Here is a 22,951-nt window from a genome sequence, read left to right on the forward strand (position 1 = left end):
TTGTCGAAGTTTTTCTGAACATGCCTTGTAGAAGTAAAGATGGAGGGTGTATATGTTACCTTGTTTGCTTGACAGCAGACTTTTGATGACTGTCATTCCAGAATGTTTCAACAACATTTAAAGTTTTAAAGAGGTAGGCAGATGTAGAGGTGGCATTAGTTACAGCTCAGTGTTGCAAATGAATTTAAGATCCCTTATTTATGCTCCGGCAATCTGGTTGTTCCCGTGTGGGGTAGGACTCTGCTTCAATTGGATGCTCTGTTGTTAAAACATCCCTGCTTGGGATGAACTGTAACCTCAGCCAGCACATTGAGAATCTCTTACTGACTGTCTAAGCTTCATTGTATGGACCCATGGGTTGCTTAGGTAAAGAAATGGGCAGGCCACTACACAGTACAAATTCTTGCTGTGTCTTTAGAAAATATTTTTGACACGTGCACCCAAAGTTGTTGACTATGCTTGTGAACAGCTAGTTATTCTTTTAGTTTCCAGTGATGTCAGTTGAATCAAGAAATGTAGTATTGTAAATTGTGAATGTAGAGACTCGAAATATTTTGATTCCTAGACACACCACTCTGGATGAGCTGTTTATCTCAGAGGTCTGGCAAAATCATGATAGTTACCTCAGATGCCCAGTCATGGTTTTCTAGAATAAGGATGGCACTATTCCATCTACTGTGAAAAGTTGAGTCTTTTTAATCCTTTACATGGGCCAATCTAACCCTTCCCTAGAGGCCAGTGGCTATCCACAGATTTTCATACCAACCACTGGGTGGTGCTATTATGATTCTAATTGCTTTTTATGGAGATTGGAAACAGAAAACAGTCCAGTGGCAATGTAAAAACTATCAGACCAAGCGATCCAGATGGAGAACAACCATTTTAAGTTGGAGTCAATATTAGTTCAGGCTTAACTTGTGCAGAAGTTGTTTTTTTGATTTTGTAATGGCTAAAATGGCTTATAAAATTTAACAATTCTGAAATATTCAAAACATATCTACAAATCTAGAATGCAAACTGTTCCATATTTTTTCATGATTTTTACGGTTTATGTATTCCATTCCAACTAGCTGCCATAAATGAAAATGTGACATGCATATTGTTTTGTATAGTGAGCCTTGGCCTTTGGCTTATAATAAAGTGTGATCATATACAGTATACCCACAAAATAATTTGAACATACTTAAAAAGCAAACGTACTGTGCATACAACAGACTAGGATGCAGACAGCGTGAAATGCTACCAGCATCTGTGCCACACAAATATATAAAACATTGTTTTTCCAGGGTTTTATTTTTTATTGCTTATTATTTATTTAATTTTCTGTTTTGTAATATGTATGACAGGAGGACAGGAAACTCAAGCTGACCCAGTTTTGTAAATGTAAATGTAAATGTACTCTTATGTAATCTTTTTGCTATACAAAAATGACTGATACACAGCAATATTACTTTTGTCCATAGGGATGTAGCAAATCAAAATTTTTTACCATATTTTATGACATACACAATACTGAAGGTTCAATAACGATATCTAGAGTATTGTAACAGTGATGTCACCAAAGAAAACACAATTCACATCTCACCTTTCAACAACACGTCACACACATTTGCCCATGCAAAGAAAGAGTTCATTTATGTTATATAATCTCCAGACAGTACTTACATATGTGTAAATATACTGTACACACATAGCTAACAAACCATTTTTAAACACCATTTACAATAACACCTGAAATGTATAGACATATCAGATAAGAAAAAAGAAATGTACAGTACATGGGGAAAGTGTCACTGAACACTAGACACAAAATGCTTGTATGGCCGCAAACAAACAACCCTGAAGAAACAAGCGCATCACAGAGACACAAATGCAATCATTACAAGCGTACAACAGTAAAGCACAACAGTACAGACTGAAACAGATATCAGGCCTAAACTAAGACCCGTGTCCTTTCACAGAGAACACAACGTCAGCTCTCTGAACGTTTGAACCCAACCTCTGGAGTTTGATTAGTTTGAACCATCTTGGTTAGTTAGTCTTGTTAGTTCGCCTGGACTAATTTTGGTCCCACTGCGACACCATTACAGTCAAGAATGTACTGCAAACAACCTTGAGGAGGAGCTTTCTGAGGTGGGTCATTCTTCACGTCAACCACAGTGTCCTTCTCAACAGCATTCTGAAAGAAACAAACACATGAGTGAGAGTGAGACAGCTGCACCTGACATGATCTGAGCTGCCCACATATGCTCTATTGTTCACATCATGTACCTGTCTTGGTTGAATGGGAGTTGGTCTCTTGGGGTTTTGTGTTATAATGTGGTTCATTTTGGCAATGACCATGTCTGCTATGAGCTGCTGGTCTTCAGCCTGGTGATCCCCCACTAACGGCATAGATGAACCCATTACCTAATCAAATACACACAATTATTGCTAAGATTACATAAGAGTACATTTACATTTACTTTATTCATTTAGCAGATGCTTTTATCTAAAGCGACTTACAAATGAGGAAAACAATAGAAGTGATTCATCCAACAAAAGGGGCAACAATATAATATAAGTGCTGTACAAGTTTCACATAGCAAGGAAAGTTTATTTTTTATTTTTTATTTTTTATTTTTTAAAGAACATGAAGGTAGCGCGTTAGTATGTATGGGTTAGAGTAAAATATAATAATTCAATTCATACTGAGATACAAAACTTTCTTATGTCAAATTTATGTCCCAGAGTAGGGATGTGCCTGAAGCCGAATACCTTATTTGGAAAGGCACAAATAATGACTTCAAAACAAATCACGGATTCATCTGAATAATATAAAAAAATATTTGTTTGACTGATTATCCAAGAAGCACAAGGATAAAGCGACATTTTAAATAAACATATCCAAAATTACACTGAACCAAAATTTCAAGTCTAAACCTTATGAATGAAAATGTGCACATTGTGATTTCAAATCGGATGGGTGCATTCTTAACTCCATTTGCGGTCTGTTAATTGTGCGAGCCTGGAGCTTGTCAAGATACGACATCATATACTCTTTCCACTTCTTGAAATTTCTATGTTAATATATCACACGATTCACACGCGATGTTAAATTCCTGACCTGAAGTGATGATTTCATGTTGGAGCCTGTCTATCCACATTTATATTTATATTTATATCCACATCAGCGATTAAGACTTTATTCCGGAAAAAAAAAGAAGTTAAAATGCTCCATAAAGGTTTAAATTCTCCATAGAGTATTCATCTATTAGGAATATTCCTCCTTATGTAAAACGAAGAAACTGAAACATGCTCCGTCTTTTTTTGTAATGTAATAATGTAACATTATTATTATTATTATTATTATTATTATTATTATTTAACTAAATAATGGTGTCCTATCGTAAAACTTCCTGATAGATTTACGGGACTTTCACCTGTTTGTAGGCTATATTGATTTTATTTTAATGTTTGCATTTGTATTTAATATTTCCTGCAAAATGTGTGCTTGACACCTCCTGCCTTCAGAATCATTTTGTTATACATGCACAGACAAATGAAAATTCTATGTCAATGTCACATGACACAAATTAGTCACATTATTATAAGGACTCTCAGTGTGTTTTTTCCCCCTACACCCTGATGAAGGCTTGTTAGCTGCAACGCGTCAGTTTATGGCTTTTAATTATTCTAGCCATTGTTTAATAATGGCTTTTGAAATAATATACTTAAGTCTGAGTGCCTTGGATATATCCTTGTTTCATGAATTAGATTATCCCTTTTCCAAAGAGCACCAGCAGATATTGACTTTATACCCAAGTAGCACTCGTTGCATTTTTTCTCCGATTAACACATTTTATTGATTCAGACCAATGAAACAGAATAGCAAAAGGCCAAGTAGCTGCCCCATTTTTTATTAAATAAATCCAAATTTCCCAGCCTTCTATACGACATTTCTACGAATGCCTCCACCCTGCCCATCTTAGTGTACCACTCTTGAAATGAGGGCACTCCAGCCGACTTCCATCCCCTAAGAATGACTTGTCTGCCGGCTAGGACCCAATTTGTTAATGTATTTATCCCCTATATTAATGACTGCCCCATCACCTAAACTCATTGCATTTTTGTTTCTATAAATGAAAATGTTGTTTCATGCAGATATTAATATCAGAAATACCAGGAGAATCCATAGTTAACAACATATTCTACAGTTAATGTAGCCAACAATATTACTATTATTATTATTATTATTATTAGGCTATTAATATGAAAAGGCATATACAAGGCATATTTTATTAATAGAAACTATAAATGTAAGAGTAACATTTAAAAATGGGCATTTCATTTAGTTTTGACGCACTTTCGGTTTAAGCCCCACCCACAGCCGGTTCTATCTGAATACAGAGACAGATACAGATAATTTTGTCATATGAACAAATACAGATAATGACTTTGCTGCACACTCCTTTCCCATAGAGTGTTTTGTATTAAAACTAACATATTTCAAATATTTTAATCACATTTAAACTAAGTTTTCACTTTTTGCCATGCCTTTACCATGCCATCATTTATGTTTGCAATTTTTGAATGCCTTTTATGTATAGATTTTATTGTTTTACCCTTGTCCCAGACCCAGACTCTATAAAAATCTATAAAAATCTAAACAAAAAGTGAAATAAATATAAAACATTTGAATATATGAAAATAATGTATATTTTGACACAAATTACAACTGTCCCCCTATCATTTCAATCATGCATGTATATACACTATTGGATATTGTTAGTGGTCAAATTAAATCAACTAGTGAGAGTGTGAGGCTGGGTATTTTCCCGATTTGGTTCCAATTAATAAGCTTTCCATTTGATTTCAATGTGATTTATATGGGTATATTAAATTTATGATGTCAATTTTACTTACATAAGAAATTCTCTCTCATCTAATGATGTTCATTATATAGGGGACCTTCTAACTTGGTACATTATGAAAATAGTAATTTTACCAATTTTATATTACAATTTTTTAATTATTTAACTTTTTAAAAATGCACAAATTTATGAATTCCATCAATAAATTTGATGTCTTAAAATTAAAAATATTATATATATATATATATATATATATATATATATATATATATATATATATATACACACACACACACACACACACACACAGACACACACACACACTACCATTCAAAAGTTTAGGGTCACTTATTATTATTATTATTATTATTATTATTATTTATTTATTTATTTATTTTTTTCACATTTTAGAATAATAGTAAAGTCATTAAAACTGTGGAATAACAGAAATGGAACTATGGGAATTATGTTGTGACTAAACAAAATCCAAAATAAATCAAAACTGTGTTATATTTTAGCATCTTCAAAGTAGTCACCCTTTGCCTAGATTTTGCAGACATGTACTCTTGACATTTCTCAACCAACTTCTTGAGGTATCACCCTGGGATGCTTTTTAAACAGTATTGAAGGAGTTGCCATCTATGTTGGGCAATTAGTGGCTGCTTTTCTTTATTATTTGGTCCAAGTCATCCATTTCAAAAACGTTTTTTTAATTTATTTTTTAAATAAAAATTTTGTTTTGTAATAAAATAAATTAATATGTTGGCACAATTATATAATTTTTTTAATAAAACATTTTTGTCTACAAAACTAATTTCAAACATTTAAGCATATGCCTTCAGTGACCCCAAACTTTTGAATGGTAGTGTTTATATATATATATATATATATATATATATATATATATATACATATAAACACTATACATATATATATTGTTAAATGTTTATTGTTTACATGTGTACTTTGTACAATTTTACAAGAATTTACACTATGTAGAACAAGTGCTAAAATGGTACTGTCTCTTAAAGAATACCGGCAGTCCAGCGATCGTCTCACAGAAGTGTTTTGGCTGAGCACATAACAATGAGAGTAGAGTCAATGGCTTCTTTATCACATCCATGCTATGTGTGAAAACAAATACATCTTTGTTTTTTTGTTGTTTTTGATCAACAACTGACTGTTTAGAACAGAAAGGATTTTAAAAGAGACATTATTCAATGACAAATGGATTTCGTCTTTGGACACACATTACACAGAACAAGTCAAACCAAACTTTTAACCTCAACATGCAGAGAAATGATCCCTCTGCTGAACTTCTTCACCACATAACTACTCAGTCACTGGTGAGTATTAATATTTACCACCCAGTGGCTAATCACAGATATTTGTTTGCATATGCAAGTGGTTTACTTACACTGTAGAAGGTTGCACATAGAATAAAAGATAAATATTGGCATTTTAAGAAACAATATCAGGATTATTCAAATGAATATTGTGGTTAATTGGAAAATCAATATTTTTACCCAACCTTTGAAAAGTGTGATTTCAGAGTGTTTATTTTCTCCAAAATCCACTGGGCCAATGGTGCAAACACTCTAGAATGTCTTTAGTCTGTTATCATGAGAAGCTATTTCGTAAAGCCTTAGCTGATAAATATCTATAAAACTAGCATGCACTACTTTTGAGGAAGTTGTGATGTGTTCTGTGTATTAAATACCTCTGTAATGTAATCTTTTCCATCTTTGCCATTAATAGCTTTAACGGCACATATTTCAAGGCCCCCAAATATTTTGCAGCAGGTATCTACCCACAGCTTATACCTACAGAAACACAACATGATATGTCAAATTTGAAGTATATTTTCTTGTAGTTGAAAGACAGTCTTAAAATTTTGACATTAGCTTTTGGGTTAATGGGTAAATCTCACAAGGAAATTTTCAAGTCATATTTTACCACATGATCAAAATAAATAAATAAAATAAAATAAGAAATTAGCCTTCAGGATCAGAGGATCATGAAGATTCTTTGCACTGTGGCATTATTTTCGAGACAATTAAGGACATTAAGGACATATATTTATTGATTACCAAAAGTGTATTGTGTTGTTAGTGACCCAAGATATGTAATATTGTGTCAATTTATATTTCTGCTTCCAAAAATCATGTTTTTATGACTATTTCATATCTACTGGATATAAGTTTACTATCACAGGAGATCTATTTCTTTTTTTAATACAAGACAAATGAGTACTATATTCATACAAATGACTACTATATCATGTCAATTTTCTGCACAATGATGGTGAATTATCAGTATCACATTTGCATGTACACATACATATAATTCATGCTATTTGTTACTCAAGGCAGCGCTGTTGTTTTAGTGATTGACTTGATTTACATTTGACATTAATATTTGACAAAGAAGTAATGTGGAAGTAAACTATAGCAAGTAAAACAGATGAACACTATGATTGGGTTATTGTCATTTGTGTGAACTACTGAAATTAGTTGTGCATCTATTTAGAATCAATAAGTGCATGAGAAAATATATATGTGTAGCTTATGTGTAGATTATGTGTTATGTGTAGCTCAATATGTGTTTGACAGCCAGTAGCATCTCATAAAATTCAACGTAGAAGTACTGAATCCAATTCTAACACTGGTTGCATCATCTCTTTGAAATATGAAAATTAAACATCACAATATAACAGAATAACTTGAATTCTATTATTTTCCGAATTGTTTTGAAAAGTGAAAATTTGACACTATCTGGGCACAGGGCCGTTCTTAGGGTGGTGCAACAGGTGCACCAGGCCCTATGCTTCGGGGGGCCCTGCAGCGATCGATACCAAGGGAGACTCCTGAGCAAGGCGATCGCTATCGCTATGTGATCAAAACTTTAATTTTTATTTCACGGGGTCTTTAATAGTCCTAAAATATTTGGGTTAAAATATGACATGGACATTTCAAACAGTTTTTGTTATTCATCCTTATATTCTTGGAGTTACCTGTCTGTCATAGCCACCTGTTCCACCATAGCAGTACCAGTGTTGGACTTCCAGTTTCCTGACAGTGATGTTCTCCTATGTAAACAGAAGAATTCATCTGTCAAGAGCAGCATTTACATCTGACATGGGATGAGAAGCTCTACAGAAGAACAGGGTGACTCACATGTAAGCTTTGTAATCAGTGCCGATCTTCTGAATCCTGATGTCATATTTGGGTTCAATGAATGGTTCACATGTGCTGTAGGTCTGAGTGATGGCCACCACACTCGCGATGTCCTGAAACTTTGTGTGGTTCTCCACTTTCACCTTATAACAACACATAAAATACATTAGAATTGTTTACAAACAAGTTTCTTAAACTCCACCTCCATTAGTAGAGCTAATGTGGGCAGGTTTGGATGGTCAAACAAACACTTTACCTTTAACAACATAACCACCAGTGTAGGCTGTAATCTGATAACAGAGTAATTTGTTACTGTAATCGAATTCATTTTTGTCAAAAAGTAGTGTAATGCATTACATTTTAAATTATTGTTATCAGAAACGGACTTTCAATTAAGTTAATAACATTTAAGAACATTCCTAGTGCTACAAATACTAATACAATTATATTATTTACTTAGAATGTACGTGTGGTGCTTAATGTATGACGTCCATGTGACAATGAACAAGGAAATATACAGTAGACAATTTTTTTTAATTTGCTGAGTGTTTTAGAAAGTAATATAATTTAAAGTAATTAGTAATGTGATTACTTCTTGATGAAGTGTTTAGTAGTGTAATCTGATAAACATTTTTAGAGAAGCATTTAGTAATTTCTAATGGATTACTTTTTGGAGTAATTTACCCGACAGTGATAAACACAAAATTTTTTATTTGACAGAAATGATTTTAGTTTTTAATGTTTACCTTCCCCACACCTGAGTGAGCGTGCCCGATTTTCACCACAACAGGAAACGTTGGCATGGTCACCTGGTTTGATTCAAACAGAGGTTAATTTTGGTATCTTCTTCATTAGATTTAGAAATTGATCATATCATTGTGGAAAGAAATGATTTCGGGATAATCTCTTACCATTTCTTTATAGTTGGGATAGAAAGTCTGTTCAATTAACGGAAACTTCTCCTGTCCGAGTTTCTTGTACGTGCTGATGAGACGTGCGAACTACAGACAGCAGATGAGTTTGGAGATCAGATATCTTTCAAACAGAGATTGACTGATAATCTAATTTTCCGATATTTTTTCCAATATTCAAGATTTTTCCTAAATTTGATATCGTTTTTCTAATATCGGATCCACCGATAACTGGCGCCATCTGATGGGAGTTTCCGAAATTGCACGCAAGATGGCCATTGCAGCAGTGAGTGTGAGAGGAAACAATACTGAGGGTTGTCCACAGGTAAAGTAACTTGCTTTTGCACTGTATTGCTTTAATTAATCAATTGTATTAAACGTAACAGCCATTCATTCTCTTGTGAGATGTGTTACATAAATGCTGGATGTGTAGTTTAAACGCTATGAAACAGAGACAACCTCGCATAAAGAAATCCTGCAGAGTCCCAAAGATGCAAACATTACTTCACATTAATCAACTCGAAGAGCCTTGGATGTTGGAAATATGACGGTTTAATTTAATTCTCTGTTGGCTGTGCTCTTTAGTCTTGTACAGTTACCGTTCATCAGGTTAATACTCTGACATTTTCCAACAGAACAGTGTTCCACCACGTACCAGCGCAGCTTTAAACAAGATCCACTTGTTTTTAATTCCCTAAATTATATGAACATTTACTATTAAAATGTTATTTCACTATGAATCATCATCTACATAAATACAGCTATGTAGAAGTGAAAAAAATAAAAGAAAAATTTGCCGTAAACACAGACATTCATGGGGCAAAACACTTGTGTCACAAAAAACACGTCTAAAATTGCTTTGTGTCGGATTACAATATTTGCGTCATTTGCTTCAAGATAGAATGCAGACGCGCTGCTCACTGTAAAACACCAAATCCCTGCATCCGAATATCCATACTTCCCTGCTATATAGTATGCCAAAAACAGTATGCCAGTGGAGTAGTATGTCAGAATCCATAGTATTCATAAGACAGTAATTAAGAAATGCCCGGATGACCTACTACTTCCGGCGTGAATCCGAAGTGTGGATCAGTTGAACACTTTCCTATCCCACAATGCATCGGGAGCTGAGGAAACGTCACGTTCAAATGCTGGATTTAAAACAAATGGCAGAGAACCAGGGGGCGGAAGGCTGTTTTCAACAGTTAGTGCTGTATACACAAAGAACGTTGCTCATTGTGCTTAAATGGCGCTTGTTTAACCGAACTTGAGTAGATTATTTTCATGGTTGTTGTTGTCACGTCATATATTCTGATCACGGGACCATTCCCGGATGTTAGTATGTCCGAATTCTATTCATACTGCCTCTCACATACCTAAAGAGTGTACTGATTTACTGACCGGAAAGTGCGTTTCTCATCAAATACAGTACATACTGTGACAGTATGGTTTCGGACGCAGGGAATATGTCAGCTTTGTCAGCAGCTATAATCTAGAGATCGACAAAACATCATTAATAATTCTGATGCCATACAGGATGGACTCTGTATTCGCAGCGATGTATTTATTGTTGGGTTTTTTTACTTTTCTGAGAATGTATACTTATTCCGGTAAACTATTTGACTTCAGCCTATTAAACAACACCTAAACCTTTTAAAACTGTAGTTTAGAATGTTGGTAGACTCCCTTGTCATTTATTCATGGTCTCTGTTTGAAAACATCACATGTCAATTTATTTTGCCTATTATATATTAAATATATTATTATTGCTGTAGTTATTATATAAAAAAAACCTGGTATATGATTATTATTGTAATAAACATTTTTGCACATTTTTCACTGTTGAATATTTTCTCTGTAAAATAAAGATGAAAAAATATACTGTATATAAAAAAAATCAGTTCTGGATATCTGGATATCGGTCATCAGAGATGTAAACTTACAAATAATCAGTATCGTATCAGTTGTAAAAAAAAAATCATCTATATCGGTCATCACGTCATGTCAGACTGAACGTTCTCAGACTCACCGCCCAGGGTTTGTCACAGAGGTTATAGATAGACTCAAGAGAGTTGATGCTGGGGATCCCAGCGTACTGAAGACCGATGATGAGGTTACGGAAGTCCTCGTTCTCTGTCATGCTGAAAGCGTGTTGTCGGATCAGCACAAAGTCAGGCTTCAGTGACCTACAGGGCATTCACATGTATTCAAATGTGATCCACTTCATTTGGTGGAGGATAAGAGTGCTTTGAATGCTTTGGGATCAATCTATGGGCCATTGACAAATAAGGGTGTCTGAGTTTATATAAATGAGAAATCGTTTAAAAATCTAGTTTAAGACACATATATCAAGTTTGTTGAAATGTAAACTTTCTGTCTATGTTGGTTTCATACATGTTTGAAAAACATTCATAGCATTTTCTAAAATGATTTAATGACTGTAAAATGTCATGTGGTGTAATCATTAAGTAAAAGGTATATAAATACTTCCATTGCACAAACATATTTTCTTGGATTTTTTTTTTTTTTACAAATATCATGAATATTTGAGTTAAGAATGTCAAAAAGTTTTCTCAGAGTTACTCCATTTGACTTAAACAAAATGTGCCTTTACATGAAAATGTCAAAATAGCTGATATTTTCTAAAGGGTCTAAAGGGGTCTCTTTCAAATATTATTAATATGTAAAAAACAATTGTTTCACTACTTGTTTTTTTAAGAAATAATAATAAAATAGTAATCTGCACTACTCAATCCAAATTTAGCTTTAAATGAGACTACTTTTTTCTTTCTTTTCTTTTTTTTTTTTGTTGCTGTTTTTTAGGGATGGTTACACCACATGACATTTTTTACTTTAAACCCCTGGAAAAATTTTTTTATAAATAAATTATATATATATATATATGACTTTACACTACTATGATGAATATTTTTTAATTACTGAGTTCAGAGCAATTGTTTTGAGTGAATTTGAATAATTTTTTTAATAACTTAATAAATCCAAATGAGCATCAAGTCATTGATCCATATAATCTATAAATATATGAATAAATATCAAAATACAGTGTCCACAAGAAGTATGTGGACACTTTAGAAACACTTAAAAATGTATGCTATGTCTCTGTATTAGAAGAAAACACAATATTAAACCAAGTGGCTTTCCTTTTAAGCAAAACACTTACCAAAAGACATTGGTTGGGTTTAAAATGATAAAACAATAGACATAATGTTCAAAACGAAGACATGCAGTATTGTGACATTTTGTGTTTGTCAAAATACATTTTGGGGCATAATGAAAATTATTATAATCTATTAGCCACTCTTGTGATCAGCAGCTACTGTATAATGGCTTGAGTGAAAATGCAATTGTAGTGTTTTGGATATGTCTCTGAACACTCAAGGGCCATTTGTGTAATTTCACAGTGAAGCGTTGACTTGGTGACAAGCCAACCACATGATTTTGAATGGGCTGTTATCATAATTTCCCTTTATTGCATCTCAGTGCAATACTACAACCCTAATATGTGACACATCCAATCAGTTCTCTCTGAATGGGGTTAATTTAGCTTTCAAAATGATTAATGCTTCAGAGATTTTGCTTGAAGCTATTATACATTATCACAATTACAGATATTGATATTATTTATTTAGATAAAATACAGTGGTTATTGTGCATTGACTCTGAGTGTATTACATATGAGCTGTGAAGCAGTACAGTGTGAATAAAATGTGAAAAAAAAACTCTGGAGCATTTTTGGGCTGCCGCCTGTAATTTCGCACACTCAAACTTAAAAGATCACCATATACACATACAGTGGATTCATTGCCAAAAATTGGTCTCATTTTTTCAGAATCTAAGCTTTCAAACGATACCACTTATGCCTGACTTATGTATTTCGGAGAGTTGAACATTTTAAGTGTCAACTTTTTTCGGCGGGTCCGCAGATTTGAAGAGGTTAATGCAAACTTTACCTGACAACTTTGTTTCCATTCTGCAAAATCTGCAGAGCCACATTACACGATCCATTAGCATGAGCCATGACACTTATGTCACCAAACTCAGCCTGAAACAAGAGATCAATCAATCAATAACCATATGAATAATGAATACATTGATATTTTTGGTTTTTCAGCTCACCTGTTCAACTTTAATATCATAATCTCCATTCAGTTTTTTCCCTCTGAAGAGCTTAGCCCTGAACGAAAAGAAAAGAATAATAATTTCAGAATATTGTTGTTTTCATTGTTTATGATTTGTTTGTTCTGTTCAGATGATGATTTGAAATTAAATGGTCAGAAATATTTGGCAAAAGATGTTTTTTAAATTTAAAATAAGTTGCATTTAGAAATGTTGGCTAAGATATATTTCACATGCAAATGGGTATTACATGTCCTTCATTTTTTCAACATCAGAATGTACATATATGTATAATATGTATTTCACAAATTTGCATGTTCATATAATCCTGAGGTAATGTTAAATGGTTAAACTGGTTTGGTTTGCTGTCTGCAATGGTGAGTCTTGACTACATGAAGAGAGATAATACATGTTATTGGATTATTGGAAGTGAATGTACAATAAAATGTCAAATAAATATGGAGATGGAGGAGGGATGCCGGAAGAATCGTTGCTGGAGTGGTGATTGCAAGATTAGATGAACGCACACCTCCTGAAATTTAGTTTAGCACTACAAATATTAAGACCTGTCACCATTTCTTCGTCCTGTGTTGTGACAATGTTGAGTAGATTACTTCTGACATGTATTCTGGTACTGATTACAAATTAAACAGCTAATATTGTAATCAGTAAAATAATCTTTTAGAAAACACTTTTAGGTATCTGATTACTTTTGGATTACTTATTGGATGTTTTACATAAAATCTATTTAAAGTGTAATAAGTGCCAATTAACACTCCTTTACTTGCTTTCATTAAACAGAAGTAAACATGAAATCAGACAAGTACAAGTACTTCATTTTTTTAATCTGATTACATAACCCAGATAGCACGTAGTCCATTACTACCCAACACTGTCAGAAAAACTGCATGTATAACATAATTGAGAACCTGAGCTATGAAAGAGCAACATCTGAGAAGAACATTTTCCTCTGGGAAAAACAAACAAACAAAACAAAACGTTTTATACATGTGACATCAGAAGATTCTTTCAGATGTCAGGTCCCTAAGTTAATTTAGGTATACATCAACCCATTATATGCCATAACTCTGAAAAATGTGTTTGTCTGTATGCTGGTTATGCCATTTTTCATGTTGCTGATGCTGGACTGATGGGAATTGTTGAGTGAATAATTCATGTTGGCTTAAAATCAGTGGTCAACCTCTACAAACAGACACAAAATATAAGACTAACACTGAACAGTAAGATCAAAGAGGAGGATATCAATCTTTTATGTTTGCTTTTGAATAACCATACAGAATATATTCTAAGGACTGACAACAAAACAGCATGACTCTGAATTACATTATTTTGTGGGTAAGCTGATTTATAAAGAATGCCTGAAAAAAAATGTTTATAACCAGCTGCCAAATGATCCTGATGCTGTTATAAAATCAGACGCTGATATTTTCAGGTGTCTTATAAACCTGCACAGAGTGATGCTCATATTCAACATCAATACAAGTTTCACCACTCTTCATATTCATCTCTTCAAGTACTGTATTTGAGTCACATCATCTGTCTTATAGACATATTGTTCATTTATGCTGAATGCAATGAAAGACACTGCTAAATACCCATCAACACAGATTATATTTCATACATTACTCAATTCATTCAGTTGATATTTAATAATGCAACAATCAATTATAGGGAATTCTGTGTCACTCTAGTTTCTATGTAAATCACATTTTCACTTATTTTATAAATAATACAAACAATGTAAAATATTAAGCTAATACTTTACAATAAGTTGGTTTAAATATTGTATAGATATTAGTTATCTACAGTTAGCAATGAACAGTAATTTAACAGCACTTAAAAATCTTAGTAAATGTTAATTTTAGCATCTACTAATACATTTTTAAAATTAAGTTAGGTAATGCATTATGAATTAACTAACAATAAAAATTGTACTTTGATCATGTACTTAATAAACTAACCAAGATTAATAAATGCAGTAAAAAAAATGTCATTGTTAGTTCATGATACCTAATGCATTTATTAATGTTAACAAATTGAACCTTATGGTAAAGTGTTACCAATATTAAATACTTAAAGTGAGTTTTGTAACAACACAATGGTGATTATAAAATTGGTGGTAATTAAGAAAAATCTAGATAGCTATTTGGCTGAAAATAACTTAGCAAAAGAGATGAACAGTTTTGGAAAGTTCAGTATAGTGCAGCAGGTGGTATTTTTGCCCTATGTTGGCATGAGGAGGGCATATTGCCCAGCAGTCTGGATACTATGGTAATCTGCCATTAGCAGATATTTGTATTCAATACAAGTTCAGCTCAATCGACAGCTTTTGTGGCATAATGTTGATTATCACAAAAATTAATTTGACTTGTCCCTTCTTTTCTTTCAAAAAAAAAAAGAAAAAAAAAAGTGAATTAATTAGGGCCAATTAGTTAACATTAAAATATTAGCTTTTTTTTTTTTTTTTTTTAAAGAAAAGAAGGGACTATAGACAAAATAATTTTTTGTGGTGAATAATATGCTGTCGATTAAGCTTAATTTGTATTGAACCTGGAATATTCTTTTAAGAGAGCTGCAGTTACATGATGAAGGTGCCCTGCTCAAGAACAGTGCTGAGATCTTTCATAGAGTTTCCAACTTGTAATTATGATGTGAACGTTTTTTACAAGTCAGAATCTCATAATTACTGTTATTCCAACATAATGTGAACACACCATTAGTGTCAGCAGCAAATCTTGGCCAGTAATTAAGCCACTATTCTCCCAGTGACATTTACAGCTGTAATTCAGCTAACGCATCAGATCTGCAGGGAACTAATTGATTCCCTGTGAAGTAAACTGGTAATATTCATTGGAATTGGACTGAAATCTCAGTGGTTCTTCAAGTGCACAGTCACTCCTATTTAGGATTGATGGCAGCCCTGATTCTGACCATTAAAGTGCCACAGCACCACAATGGCTGTGTCCCAAATCACATACTGTCAGAGTCAGGGCATTCTCATGACCAAAACATCGGCATACCGAATTTTTGCCTGCATCATTAAAATGTCATTGTCATGCCGTTCTCAACTCAGTTCTGATAATTCTGTCACATGCTCGGCAATCTTCGGATTTATCGCGCACGTTCAATATACGTTTAGTTAGTTATACAATCATATTCATATTTTAGATCCCCTAACCCAACCCCATCTTTACACCTAACTACTAATAAACACAAATATAACCAACCAAAAATATAAAAGACATAAGCAAATAGAAGGACAGTCACAAAATAACTACATAACAAGTCATTCTGCATTTGCAATTGCAATCTACAAGTCTTTTGAAACTTTTGATAGCCCCATGTGAGGAACAGAGTAAAACTGAAGGTTTTAATCACTGAAAATGTTCCTCTCTGTGAAAATACATCCAAACATTAGATTTTCACAATCAGTCACATGACAAGATTGGTCACATGACACGCAAGACCCAATGGCATTTGAGTGATGAGTTAAATATATGGCATCAGAGTGACATTTCAGTAGTGCAGGCAAAAAGTCCCCCCAGTGACATTTGGTCATGAGAGTGTGTAGCTATAATTAAAGTATGTACTGCATTTGATGAGCAATGTCTTTCTCGCCATTAATAAAGTACATTCTTTAGGTATGCAGTTGAGTAGTACAATCCGGGAATGTAGGCATTGACCTTGACCCAAATACATGACCAAAATCAAAATAAACAAGCTCAATTTAAGCACAAGGAACAACTTTTGGTAACACTTTACAATAAGGTCCCATACAACATTAGTTAGTAACATTACAGTAGTTAAAATTACACACAATGAACAATACTATATACAGTAGTAGGGAAGGATACACAATCGGACACAGCCAGTGTGGAAGTCAACGTACAAAATAGCTTACATAGAGCTGACTCTGTACATTAAACTGGGAAAAAGAAAGTATTTTAACATCTAAAAATAACTGGCTTGAAATACATTATATTACATAGAAAAATGCTATTTGTATAATTAATGGTAAGCTGGTATGCTTCAAGCCAAACATTATTATAGTTGTATTACACAGTTAATAGCTTTACAGGCTTCACAGTTCAAATGTAAATGGATATTATGTAGAATTATTCTATTCAGGTCAAGTGCCAGTAAATATAAGCTGTCAAGTATTTACTGACAGTCAAGTAAAGCCATTTTTTTTTTTTTTTGTATAGCGCTTTTCACAACACACGGTTTCAATGCAGCTTTACAGAAACTGATGCTGTACACTGTAAAATCTAATTAGTTAACCTTAGATTTTTTTTAAGGCAATCAGTTTACATGCTTTTTTTTAACTATGTAAATGTTCTTATTTGGCAGTAAATGTACTTATTTGGCTCAAGTAAAGAGAACTAGGAATAGTCCACTTTACTTGAGCCAAATAAGTATATTTACTTACTAAGGCAATTGGTTTCCTCACTTTTTTTAAGTAAAGCCAGCTTATTACATTTTACAGTGTAATGTCTGAAGTGTCTTAAAGTCCTAATTGAGCAGTTTAATTCAAAAACGTGATTGAAAATCATGCCTTAAAATTAATTTGTCTTTAGGCCCCCAGTGGGCCCCAAGATACACAAAACTCCATAAGATGTTAGTTAATGGAGGAATTAAACCTTGGGAGAAACCAGGTTCAGCTGGAGAAGCAAGTTCCCTTCTAGCTGTACAACATAGTATAGTGTAATACAATTCTTTTTTATGTGAGTAAACAGAGTAGATTTTGGTTGGAAATGTTTCAAAATAAAGGATATTGACTGAACTGTAAGATTAATGACTAAGTGTCTTTGAAGTCCATCCCGGATTGATTGCGGAAGTGCATATATATATAAGTATTAACATTGTTTCAGAGATGTCAGCTTGGCTTGGAGTTGAACCCTCACAATAGAGAGACAGGCAGGAAACACTTTAAATTAATGTTCTGTTTGTTAATGGTTTATAAAGGGATTAATGATGAATGATAAAGCATTTATAAATGTATTATAAATCATTGATATACGGTCATAACATGAATAAAACAGACTTTCATGCAATATTTGCCTAATAGTGAGCCATTTTACGTCACTTGTTATAAATTCTTAAAAATACTTATTCAATATTAGTAATGTAGGGCTTTACTGGTTGTTTAGATCAGTGTTACTATCAGAAATAATTGGTAATTATTCATATTTAAATTAATTAATTAATTGAATCTAACTCATTAAAACCTCATATGGGGCTCCAGTAAATGTAGTGCGCTACGTTTAGGAGCAGGTTTGGTTATCAGCAATAATTCATAATTATCAAAGATAATTATTAATTATTAAAATCAATAGAACATTGATGAGAATAAATGTTAGCTTTTTCTAATCCTTTAAATCAAAAATTATCAAAGATAATCGTTAATTGTTAACATCAATGAAACATTAATTAAAATTAACACTAGCTTATTGATCATTCAAATTCAACAATCATCAAAGATAATTATCAATTATCAAAAATCAATAGAATATTAATAAGGATTAGTTTTGACAGGGCACCACCCTGGAATCAGGGACTAATGACCAGATAGTATAACAGTCTTAATATTAGATTGTCCTCTTAGGAAAATCGACATCCGAAGAATATCAATTTTTGGGAAAAAAAAACAATGAATGAAGGCTTGAATCCGAGCACTGACATCCCGTCAGCATGACACAGGTGTATACAAAACAAACCAAAACACTTCTCTTTGTAATATAACAAAGTTTATTTATGCAGTAATATCAATTAATAATTAATACAATGCAGTCAACAAACTTCCGACTTACAACTACAAACTAAACAGTGATATGATTAGATATGGAAATCAAAATAATCCTATAACACATGAGGGTGTGTGTGTGTAAGGAGGGACGCGCACAAAATGGCGGACGTGACTCTCGTGGAGAGTATGTCACGCGAGACTTCCGGCCAGAGAATATGGCCGCGAATGTGGGTGGAGAGAAACCAGTCAATGGCGTCTACCAGTTACCGCGTGTATCCACTTGTACGATAGCTTAGGGACAAAGCTGAGCTTTATCACAAAGCTATCTACTAGCCAAAAATGTGTCCGAGAATGTTTGTGAGGGATCGCGTGCACGTGTGTGTGTGGTTAGTACAAGAGAGAGAGAGAATAAAGTGACGGCCCCAAAGCCGGTTTCGCAATCGTGGGAGAGGAAGCAGCTGTTAGTTTATCACTCAGAGACGCGGTGGACGGCTCGTAAACCGTCCCACGGTCTTTGATTCATTAATGGATAAACTAACAGTTTGCCGGTCTCACCCGCGATGGCAAAAATGCACAACAGTCCAATGTGGTTGGACCACAATACAGCAAATCAAATTCGTGATAATTAATACCCTGAGTATTAATATTGAGTGGACATGGCGGTCTGTAAACTGTACAAGCAAAAACCTTGAAACACAAGAATAACACACTATAATATTCTATCTCTGCCCAGACGTAAACCTCTTACTTGATCGCATGAGGATTCAGAATGTGTGTTCATCCATCCTTTAACTCAGACTCGGTTCCTCGAGGCTTGGGTGATGACGGGAGGCCGTTTCCTCGCTCTGTCGGCAGCGGTATGGCAGCTGATTCTCGGCGGGCTGGTGGAGAAATCAGCGATGTCGACTTGACTGAAGATAGAAGAGAAATCTTTTTTCTTCACTTCTGCAGGCAAACGGATGAAGATGCGGATTGCTCAGCGGTCTCCTTCGGATCCGTTAGAGTGTTCGGTTGAACACAGAGTAATCTCAACTCGTCCAGCGAGATGGAGATTGTATGGCCACAGTTTCAAGTCCGAAGTTACTTCCTTGTGGCACGAGGCTACACCTGAGAGCAGCGATGAGCTGCGTCTACACACGGCAAGTAAAGTTGCTGGAAGCAAATCCCGGAAGCATTTCAGAGGTATTTCTACTCCTGATGATGTCATGGTTGAGGTGCGTTCTGTCGTGTGCCTCATCCAATAGGAGTTGAGAGTTCGATCCTTGAGTGAGCAAGGCTTCATGGGATTTGTAGTCTGTTTTGGACTCCCTTTGTTTGATTTTGGCACAATTTTTATCAGTATAATTTATGACCTGGTATGTGGGGGCCTGAGTTAGGTTTTACAACTGTGTTAGGTCTGCCTTTGTCTTCTATCTGAATACATGAGGCCCAGCAGTAACCTATGAAAATGTACCTTAATGTAAAGTGGACACCTGTGAAGGATTTATTTAAGGAGTTGCCAACATTAGAAACGTGTCTACATAAAGTTCAATTAATTTAATGGTTATCATCAGGGTTTATTAAATGCTGTGAATGAGCATGGAGACCTGAAAAGTGTCTTTGCAGAGGACTTTAGATAAATAGACCTAGGTAAAAACCATTCTTTTGACATCAACACGACAAGGAAAGTGACAACTGTGAGTCAAGAAGACATTACAGTAATGAATTTAAACTTAAAGCGTACTGTAGCTAAATGACATATTCCCTCCTTTTAATCACACTATAATAGTCTATTTTTGGTGCATTGTGACATAAATCGTGAATAAGGGAATTTTATGTTTTTGATTAATATAAGTATGCATATGTGTATTTATTAAGCATTTATAACATGTAAGTTAAAATGCTCACTATTTGAAAAGTATTGCATGAAAGTCGCCCTTTTTATTCATGTTTAATTTTTATTCATTAAAAACACAGTCAGTGATTTATAATGCATTTGCAAATGACTAGTCATTAATAAACCCCTTTATAAACCTTTAACAAAGGGAACATTAATGTAACGTGTTACCAACAGGTTTAACATCACTACATATCAAACACACTAAACACTACAGGCATATCAACCAGAGACACTTGTGGTGGGTGATTTATGCAATGATGGCATTGCCTTTTTCCAGCCAAAAACTGCATGGAACATATGATATGCACTATATATATTTTTTTAGCCTATTTGGTTTATGCAACAAAAAACTAGCACCATATTTAATGCAACATGTGCATAAAATATGCAACAACACTAAATAAGTGATACAATAAATACATTAAATTAGCTCAAACCACATGATGCCACAAGATGCAAAATGCAGCCAAATGAAAATAAATCAGCCTCATCAGGGATCTTAAGTGAAGACGACATGAATCGTTCATACCAGTCCTGTTGTGGTTCATCTATGACCAGCAGTGTCTTCTGTCTCTTGGATGAAGCTGGCACAGGCGTTTGCTCCACCAGTCCTGCTGAGGCTGCAGTCTGTTTCACCACATTGGTGATGGAGCTGAAGAACCCCGTTCCTAAAGGCTGGTTGGCTGGCAAGGCTTTCCTCTCCTGGGCTGGGGAGACCGGAGCTGGTGCTGATGCTGGTTCTGGAGGTGGAGGCTGTGAGGGATCTGGTTTCTGCAGGTCTGACATGTAGCCATTGGGCAGGTTGGAGATGAAGGTGCTGTCTGACAGACGCCTGCGCAGGTAGTTCATTGCTGAAGACTACAGGAACAGTGCTGATGTAAAATGAGGTCTGAAGATATCTACACCTACATTCAGAGCATTCAGCCCAGCAGAGAGATGATGGGATCCCTTCTTGCGTCGCAGTGTTTCCTCCACTCTGCTGTCAGTGTCTCTGATGTCGAATGCAGGCAGCCAATCAGACGGCGGCTCTGCGGTCTGCATCCCTGCATGAGATGCTCGGACTCTCTCCCCTCCCCCATGCAACACTGCCTCTATCACAGCCTTCATGACACCACAGAAATAACATATAAAACACAGGCTTTCCTGAAGAACATGTGTGGGAAAAATGAGTGTAAGCTGTATAAACAGGATTTTCTTTATAGTAGTATGAGGGTTTTTCTTCACAATACAGATTTAATAGATGAGAGCAAAGGAAACGGGCTGAATACTGTTAGTGCATGTTACAGGAGCAGTCTGACCTCATTCTACACTATTTACTCTTTTCTATGCCATGTTTTACCACCAATTCATGAAGGCATTTTATAAAAGGAAATCCTTTTTTTTTTTCAGTAACTTTGACCTACATTTACCTCCTCAAGTGAATAATAACTTAAACGATAGATAGATATACATACAGACAGACAGACAGAGAGACAGACAGACAGACAGACAGACAGACAGATAGATAGATAGATAGATAGGTAGGTAGGTAGGTAGACAGACAGACAGACAGACAGACAGACAGACAGACAGACAGAGAGAGAGACAGACAGACAGATAGCTAGATAGATAGATAGATAGATAGATAGATAGATAGATAGATAGATAGATAGATAGTTAGATAGATAGATAGATAGATAGATGACAGATGACAGATAGATAGATAGATAGATAGATAGATAGATAGATAGATAGATAGATTGTTACATGTTTCTCTGGTAGGGAAACCAATCCTAGACCAGCAGTTACAAGCAGTGTTCCGTATCGATAAGATTCCTACATTAATTAATACACATATTATGCCCTAGGCATGTCCGTGCCCAGCCTTACATATGTTCCGCCTATAAGCATGAGTAGTATAGTGATGAGCCTACTACTGGGTATCGCGATACAGCTGATATTGTGACAACCCTACACCATATTGTCAAACAATGTCAAAACATCATACAAATCGGAAAGGTCTCCATACAATGAATGTGAAAGCACACAGAGTTATACATAAGTCGTAAACAGTGACTTTTTTGTCGCCTAACTACATAAAACATAAGCAGATGCTAATTTCATAAAACAACAGCAGATTCTCCCCATGGTGATGGAGTGGTTAAAGGGAAGTCTGCATCACCTCGAGTCCTATTGCTTTAGGATACATGGTGTGTTCCTCTCATTGAAATAAGATCCTCAGCATGGTA

General features: G+C 34.6%; 1 protein-coding gene across 1 annotated transcript; it reads right to left on the reverse strand.

Annotated features, from left to right (window-relative positions):
• Nucleotides 1-1,283: 1,283 nt before the first annotated feature.
• Nucleotides 1,284-21,719, reverse strand: syn2a (synapsin IIa). The gene is made up of 11 exons (XM_051661257.1): nucleotides 21,253-21,719; nucleotides 13,078-13,135; nucleotides 12,912-13,003; nucleotides 10,970-11,126; nucleotides 8,941-9,030; nucleotides 8,776-8,838; nucleotides 8,030-8,172; nucleotides 7,867-7,941; nucleotides 6,574-6,676; nucleotides 2,272-2,409; nucleotides 1,284-2,179 (listed from the first exon to the last, which is right to left on the reverse strand). Exons 1-11 carry the CDS (start codon nucleotides 21,570-21,572, stop codon nucleotides 2,045-2,047), a joined length of 1,374 nt encoding a protein of 457 aa, XP_051517217.1. The 5' UTR covers nucleotides 21,573-21,719; the 3' UTR covers nucleotides 1,284-2,044.
• Nucleotides 21,720-22,951: the final 1,232 nt, after the last annotated feature.

Source organism: Myxocyprinus asiaticus, chromosome 29, assembly GCF_019703515.2.
Source record: "Myxocyprinus asiaticus isolate MX2 ecotype Aquarium Trade chromosome 29, UBuf_Myxa_2, whole genome shotgun sequence".
NCBI lineage: Eukaryota > Metazoa > Chordata > Actinopteri > Cypriniformes > Catostomidae > Myxocyprinus > Myxocyprinus asiaticus.

Excerpts from the sequence above, each read along its gene's own strand:
- syn2a (XM_051661257.1), bottom strand. The coding sequence starts at position 21,572 with ATGAACTACCTGCGCAGGCGTCTGTCAGACAGCACCTTCATCTCCAAC. Across the intron at positions 13,004-13,077 it reads ATGATATTAAAGTTGAACAG|GCTGAGTTTGGTGACATAAG; the intron begins GTGAGCTGAAAA and ends CTCTTGTTTCAG. Across the intron at positions 11,127-12,911 it reads AATGGAAACAAAGTTGTCAG|GTCACTGAAGCCTGACTTTG; the intron begins GTAAAGTTTGCA and ends AATGCCCTGTAG.